The sequence below is a fragment of the Miscanthus floridulus genome, chromosome 18 (genome assembly GCF_019320115.1).
Source record: "Miscanthus floridulus cultivar M001 chromosome 18, ASM1932011v1, whole genome shotgun sequence".
Lineage (NCBI taxonomy): Eukaryota > Viridiplantae > Streptophyta > Magnoliopsida > Poales > Poaceae > Miscanthus > Miscanthus floridulus.
Genome location: NC_089597.1, coordinates 124,839,452 through 124,847,611, shown reverse-complemented (window position 1 = coordinate 124,847,611; position 8,160 = coordinate 124,839,452). Strand labels below are relative to the sequence as shown.

Sequence of the window (8,160 nt, the reverse complement as noted above, 5' to 3'; positions counted from 1 at the left end):
AGTTTGGACGAGATTAGACTCCATGGTGAGTCCTCTCCCCCAAGAACGTCCCAGAGCTACAACTCCTGTTCATCCCAAAAGATGAACCACACCTTCCTTAGGTCACCGGGGCAGGGCCACACCAGATTGGTAGTCACCCTCAACCCGCTGGAAGGCCCCGCCAACGACCGGACCACCGCTAGCTCCTGCGACGGCGGGATGGCCGGTGGCTCCACCCCGGTGCCCACCTCGCCAAGGCAGGGGGTCTCCACCTCCTCAACCTCAAGGCCCACCGACGGTTGTTCCACCTTTGGTCTGGTCGTGTCTCCTCCTAACCCAAACAGCTTCGACCAGGAGGGCGAGCCACGTGTCCCTCCGCCGGGTGAGACATGGAGCCCGATCTCCCTTCCCTCTTCCGCCGCAGCCGATGCAGGAAGTGTCACAAGGGTCAGCTCTGATGCGGTCTCCGCCATCGCCACTAGGATCACCGCCAACATCATGGCTATCGTTGCCGCCGTACTCACGACCAACCCAGGGGGCGCCGCCCCTAGAAGGGAAGGTCGCACTACCACCACCCTGCTCTCCCCACCACTGATCACAACACGCTGCAAGGTGGGCCTCCACTCCTCCCGCATAGGAGGCGAGGTGTTGCTCAACCCTGGCAGTATCTAGCCACTGTCGAAAAACTACAGGTCAGTCGCACTCCAAAAACTCAACTATGAGATCAAAAAGAAACGAAGAAAGCATACCAGGATGTAAGCGGCAGGGCTCTGAAGCCTCAACCCGCTGGCAATAGGCCCATCGAACGAGGGCCACTCGTAGGTCGCGAGCCATGCCCCCTCGCCTCGATCAGGGCAGGATTCGTCCCGACCAGCTCTGATGAGGACATCACTTCTTCATCACATACAAGCTAAGGAGAGGAGGAGGTCCAACATGGGCGTCCAATTCATCTTTATCATTGTGGAGGCCCAGTCCAACTAAAGTTGGAGCCCATATCAGGTTCCAGGACCAGTCTGCCTTAAACTGGTCATCCAGGACCAATCCGGACTCCGTTTTCAATGATCCACATATGGTTGGAAAGCTAATTTGATAAGGAAGCCAATTCAAGTGGTCTCACGTAAAAAGCCCATCAGAATCAACGAGAATCGTCGAAACAATCAGCGTCCAGAATCTGCCAGGGTGCTGCGACACCGTCTTTTGGTCCGTTGGACCGTGTATCGTGTTTGGGCCCATTAGGGGGCGCGTCCAGGGGGGTGACGTCCAAGACTCTATAAATAGCAGCCGTCACTCTCCTTAGGGTTTGTGTTTTGTTTAGTTCTTAATTTCCTCGTGAAACAGACATCGTTTTGCTGCAACTGTGCCGCCAAGGCTGCTTACTGTGAACCAGGGCCCCAGTTCTTGATCTTGTTCGCCTGTGGCGATTAGTCTTTTCGAATAAAGACTTGAACTCCTTCTTGTTATCATAAGCCTTATATTTATTTACAATTTCAGATTGCGTTTATCTCGTTCTTGCTTGTGTTCTCGATTCGTTTGCAGGAAGCCTTCTCGGCGAGGTCAATTGCGTTCGCGTGGTTGATAACCAACGGAGCAGTGGTGTAACGGTTGTGGGGGTCCGAATCAGTCTTGGTTTGAAGCCTAGATCGTAAACGTCGAGTGTCCACCAATCGACGCTATCATACCTTTCGGAAGATCGGACCTTGTCTACACCAATTGGTATCAAAGCCCGTAGGAAAATTTTCATTGTACCACCAAGCTACATTGCAGAGTTATGGAACTCCTTGACAGAGATGCCTAACCTTAGCCGACTATATATTTCCACGTGTGATACCAATGAGATCCTCAAATTGAACACACTAAAGCCATTACCAAACCTGAATCTCTTCTGGCTGGCAGGAAAGTTGGAGGGAGGCATGCTCCCACAAATTTTTCCTGAGAAATTAATACAGTTAAACTTGGATTGGTCTTGTCTGAAAAAGGATCCTATTAGCTCCTTCTCTCACATGTTAAATCTTGTTGATATGTGGCTCTTCGGGGCATATGCTGGGGAACACCTAACATTTTGTACAGGATGGTTCCCAAGCTCAAATCTCTGCAATTAGCTGACATGGAACATCTGAATTATATTGAAATAGAGGATGGAACAATGAAGAATCTACATCTTTTGGAACTTGCTGGTTTAAGGAATCTAAAGGTTGTACCTTGGGGCATCAAGTACATTAGGACACTCGACCAAATGTATCTGACAGATATGTCAAGTGGGTTCATAGAAAGACTGCAAGGAACTGACAATCACATTGTTCAACACATACCTAACATCCATAATTTGACTCTTCTGATTCTCAAGCAGGTAATCTCATATTCTTATTATGCAAATTACTTGATGAAATAGCTAACAAAGTTGTTATAAGCCAATAACATACATATAGCCATATAGGTTGGAGACTATTTGCACGCCTTTTTTTCTTGAACGTGCAGTAGAGCTGCGCATCTTTGCACAGCTTATAAGGCAGCTCTGAACATTTTGTTTGACTTCCTTTCTTATTTACCATAGTACTTGTATATTATTTACACAGTGTGGTAAATGCTGCCTTGTTGATATTGCAGTAAATGACGCCATTTATCTGCCATACCTTGCCAAGAAGTTTGGCCCTGGTGCAATTAAGTATGCCTCTGCAAAATGTGACTCGTCTGGCTCTTGACAGTTCAGTGGGAGTTGTGTTCCAAATACATATAGTTCGAGTTTTGGGTCAGTGCCAGTCATTCGACAATATGTAGTTCATCTAGGTGTAACTGAATGAGCTAATTGCTGTTGTGCATATTACAAGGATTTCGATGGAAGCTACTGAAATGGTAAGCATGTGTATTTGTAACACACTGCGATAAAGATTTACAAAAGGCAGAATTCGCCATCTGCCTGTGTGGAGGATAAAGCATGTGTTTTCTAGTTGAAGAGACTCTGTATTTGTGAAAAATGTCCCCATAAGAGTCATCAGACAAGCAAAGCATTTCAGTGATAACGTATATATCATGCACATGAGCAGGCCGTGCCTGAGTTTGGTGAAACATAATTTTCATTTATCATCGCTAAACAGTCAATTTGTACAGATTACGTAATGTGAATCGTTATACTTTACGAATAACCATGGCCTGAACTCAGGTCCAGAGTCCTCGTTTCGTGTGCTGTTGGAGAAACCCTGAAAAATGATGAAGATCATTTGGGTAGGAACTAGGAAGGTTTGCTTTAGAATCTTTCAGATTTTAGCTTCAACTTAGGCCCCGTTCGGCTTGTTGAAACTTAGCTGAAAGTGGCTGAAAATACTGTTCTGGCTGAAATGTTGTGAGAGAAACACTGTTTCAGCTAAAAAAAGAAGCTGAAAAAGCCGGATATAAAGTAAGCCGAACGGGGCCTAATCGTAAATGATTTTGATCCCTGACCCCTTGATATGATCTTGCCATACTACTGGGCGGCTGAAAAACATCATATTGCCATGTTCGTTTGGCTAAGCCATGGCTGAAAGTACTGTTGACTGATTTGTTGTGAGTCGTTGGCCGAAAAAGTATGACTTATAAACCAAGCGAACGAGGCGTTGCTTCAAGAGACCTGCAACTGTAATTGATTTTCAGGGATTCTAGTTGTTGTAGCCGTCCCGTGCGCCGGAAACATACATGAATATGCGTCCAGATCACCAGCAGTGAATGTTAAATTCCATTATTAGACTAGAGGATTGCCAATAGCAGTGTGCACAAAGTGTGGACATGGGGGGTGATGTAGGCACACATTGTGTGCAGTTGATTCTTTCATATATTTCAAACGAAAGCAGCGTGGACTGAATATTAGTGAGTTGAGGAAACAAGAGCCACCAAAATTTCGAGGAAGTGCGGGTGCGGCGAGGGCGTCCTCGTTCTGTACGGCCCCGGTCAAAGATCAAAAGATGAAACCAACTCTCAACTTAAAAAATACTTGTTGTTTTGGAGCTACAGTAGATGTCACGGTTTAAAAACACCGAGGTCAAGGGTTAATCCAACTCTGATTTTGATCTTGCAACCTTTTTTAACAACCTAGAATCCTAGATGGCTCTAGAAAAGTTTAGTAAGCAGGGTGGATGTCCACGTGCTGAGCATCCCTTCAGCTTACTCTGTATTCGGTTGCATTTCTTCGTCTGCTTCTCCGTCTTCTCCTCACCTGCTCCCCGGGGCCTTCTTTCTCCTCCTCCCTCCCTCTCTACCATCCTTGCTCCAGTGCCACCAACCGTGGAGATTAAACTCTTCGTTCCTCTCGCTCGGTTCACCCGCAGAGTAGAGCCAAGATTTACTGCACGCTGCTGTTTGGAGCAATCAGTCGAACACCTTAAGGGCACTGGACAAGGCCAGATCCTGGGCGCTCCACGCTCGGTCCATGAGTGCCCTCATGGATACCTGGATATTGGAGTCCAACCTCGTCCCTTACGAATTCGGTAGTTGGTCTGAGTACGTGAACCTTTCTTGCTAGTTAATTATTGCGCAGCCATTTCATGCTTCCTCTGTTTGAGGTTACAGGCTTATATCATTTCGTTAGGACGAGTCTTTGACTACCTATTACTCCTATAGTGTATGATCTTTGTGACACAAAGTTGATGTCTTCCTATTTGTAAATACTTGCATATGATTATATTTTGTGTCATACAAACAAAACTGTTAATAGAGTAATAGTTGGTCAAAGACTTCCTAGCAAAACAAAATACGCCATGTGAAATAAAAAGTAGCGAGTACCTGATATCACTTCCATTTTGAACAAATTCAATTCGATGTTTTGAGTCAAGTCCTATTCATTTTTAAATAAATAATATTCTGTTTTTGCATTTCAGGTGTTACAGAGCTGCGCGTAAATCTTGTTCAGAAATATAATTATATATATAACAAGGTGACAGTTTTTTTTCAGAAAAGTTGAGCAAATATGGCAGATGCCCTCTTCGTTGTTCTCAGAAAAGTTGCTCTCTCCCTGGGGGAAGGAGCACTAGAAAAGATTGCCAAAGAGGTGGTAGAAGCAGCACCCCTCATGACAGATTTTGAGCATAGCATGAAACAAATTGAGGGCGAACTTTCGGTTCTGCAGGCCTTTATTAACCAAGTTAGTGCACAGAGAGTCAGTGACAAGGCATTTGATGCATGGTTGGACCAAGTTAGAGATGTTGCCCATGAGGTAGAAGACATCATTGATGAGTATGCGTATCTTACTGCACAAGCCGTTGATACAAGCAGCTTCTTCAAGAGAAAGTTCCACCAGATCAAGAACATTGCAGCATGGCAGAAGTTCCCTAGCCAGATCAGTCAAGTAGAAGCAAGGATTCAGAGGCTATCAGAAATGAGGAATCGATATGGTTTCTCAGTCAGTGAACTAGACAGAAATAATAATTTGCAGCTCTCCTGTCAGTTTTGTCTGTCAGATTCTGCTTACCTGATAGATAATTCTGAGATAGTGGGAAATGCTGATGAAATTGGAAAACTGACACAATGCCTACTTGAGGAGAAACAAGACTGGTCTCTAATTGCCATCCTTGGTATGGGAGGTTTAGGAAAAACTGCTATCGCAAGCACCGTCTACAAGAATCAAAAGATCATAACATCTTTTGATTGTCAAGCATGGGTTATTGTATCTCAGACTTATCAAGTCGAGGAACTACTAACAGAAATTATAAATCAGCTAATAATAGGTGAGAGAGCAAGCATGCCAAGTGGTTTCATGACCATGAGTCGCACGAGATTAGTTGAGGTAATACAAAGCTATTTGCGGGACAAAAAATACTTCATTGTCCTGGATGATGTATGGGACAAAGATGCTTGGTTATTTTTGAACTATGCATTTGTCAGAAACAGATGTGGAAGTAAAGTGCTGATAACAACCCGGAGAAAAGATGTGTCGTCTTTGGCAGTTGACAACTGTGTCATTGAACTTAAAACCCTTAAACATGCTGACTCTTGGGAACTGTTTTGTAAAAAGGCATTTCGTGCTTCAAAAGATAACATATGTCCTGAAACTATAAGGTCTTGGGCAAACAAAATTGTTGCAAAGTGTCAAGGATTGCCACTTGCCATTGTAACCATTGGAAGTATTATGTCGTACCGTGGCTTAGAGGAACAGGAGTGGGCTTTTTTCTACAACCAACTTAGCTGGCAACTAGCTAACAATCCAGAGCTCAGTTGGGTTTTTAATGTATTAAATCTGAGCTTGAATGATCTACCAAGTTATCTTAGGAGCTGCTTCCTATACTGCAGCCTCTTTCCCGAAGATTACAAGATTACAAGAAAACTTATTTCCAAGCTATGGATAGCGGAAGGTCTTGTGGAAGATAGAGGAGACGGAACAACAATGGAGGAAGTTGCTGAGTGTTACCTTATGGAGCTCACTCAACGCTCTCTTCTTCAGGTCACAGAAAGGAAAGCATGTGGAAGAGCTAGAACATTTCTGATGCATGATCTTGTGCGAGAGGTAACGGCAATCATTGCTAAAAAGGAGAAGTTCGGTATTGCACATGGTGGTGCTGGTACAACCCAAGTTGCCCATGGAGCTCGCCGCTTATGCGTCCAAAGGGGTGCACAGACCTTGAATTCTTTCAGTAGCTCACGGCTCCGTTCATTCATTTTGTTTGACACTGAAGTACCATGTTCTTGGGTTCATGATATTTTATCACGTTTCAGACTACTGAGGGTCCTATGCCTAAGATTTGTCAATATTGAACAAGTGCCAGACGTGGTCACAGAACTGTATAACTTGCGTTATATAGATTTCTCATACACAAAAGTGAAGATGATACCAGCATCATTTAGAAAACTTGTTAACCTACAAGTTTTGGATCTCAGATGCACCTATGTAGAGGACTTGCCAATGGAAATAACTATGCTAACTAATTTACGGCATTTACATGTGTTTTTAGTCCATGATCTTCAATTGAGATCATTGAATTGCCTCGGTGCTACAAAAATTCCTGGTAATATTTGTCATCTAAAGAATCTACAAGCTTTGCAAGTTGTTTCAGCCAATAAAGATTTGGTTTCACAGCTGGGGAACTTACAATTACTGAGAAGTTTGGCTATTGCGGAAATGCGACAAAGCTACATTGCAGAGTTATGGAACTCACTGACAAAGATGCCTAACCTGAACAGACTACTTATTTCCATGTGCAATGTGAAGGAGACTCTTGACTTGAAAACGCTAAAGCCGTTGCCAAATCTGACGTTATTCGTCCTGTCAGGAAAGTTGGAGGGAGGCTTGCTCCCATCAATATTTTCTGTGAAATTAAAGATATTAAAATTGGACTGGTCTAGTCTGAAGAAGGATCCTGTTAGCTCTTTTTCTCAAATGTTAAATCTTGTTGATCTATTGCTCACTGGAGCATATGCTGGGGAACAGCTAACTTTTTGCACTACATGGTTCCCCAATCTCAAATCTCTGCAATTAGCTGACATGGAACATCTTAGTTGGATTGAGATAGAGGATGGAACAATGATGAATCTACATGTTTTGTTACTTGCTGGTTTAAGGAATCTAAAGGCTGTACCTGAGGGCATCAAGTACATCAGGACACTCCATGAGATGTTTCTGACAGATATGTCAAATGAGTTCATAATAAGACTGCATGGAAGTGACAATCACATTGTTCAACACATACCCAACATCAATAAGTTTGACTCTTCTGATTCTCAAGCAGGTAAGTTCCATATGAAATAACTAATATAATTGTCATAGGGCGCTAAAATAGATGTAAACCAAGACAGGTCAAATAGAAAAAGAAGAGACAAAAAACATCATATAAAGGGAAACTATTTGCAAATCTTATATTAGTAAAGTAGCTCTAGAAATTGTGTTTCGCCTCTTCTCCATAGTACTAGTATTATTTACACAGCTTAACAAATGCTGATCTTTTTTGCAGTAAATAACGCCATTTATCTGCCGTGGCTCGCCAAGAAATTTGGTCCAGGTGCAATTAAGTATGCCTCTATAAACTGTGGCTCATCTGGCTCTTGATGGTTCAGTGGGAGTTGTCTGCAAAAATGCCAATGCCAGTGATTTGAAGTCTAAAGAGTGAACAATATTCAGTTGCCCCAAGCTTTGCCTGTGCATGCTTTCTTTTCTATGACACAGGGCACAGAGGTCGGAGATGGGGCAAATACCTTATTCTGGACAGACATATGGCTGCATGGGCA

General features: G+C 43.6%; 1 protein-coding gene and 1 pseudogene across 1 annotated transcript; both read left to right on the top strand.

Annotated features, from left to right (window-relative positions):
* The first annotated feature begins 81 nt into the window (after window positions 1-81).
* On the top strand, window positions 82-4,844 carry LOC136524589 (uncharacterized; annotated as a pseudogene).
* LOC136520731 (disease resistance protein RPM1-like) lies at window positions 4,144-8,160 on the top strand. The gene is made up of 3 exons (XM_066514380.1): window positions 4,144-4,446; window positions 4,824-7,664; window positions 7,887-8,160. Exons 2-3 carry the CDS (start codon window positions 4,913-4,915, stop codon window positions 7,979-7,981), a joined length of 2,847 nt encoding a protein of 948 aa, XP_066370477.1. The 5' UTR covers window positions 4,144-4,446; window positions 4,824-4,912; the 3' UTR covers window positions 7,982-8,160.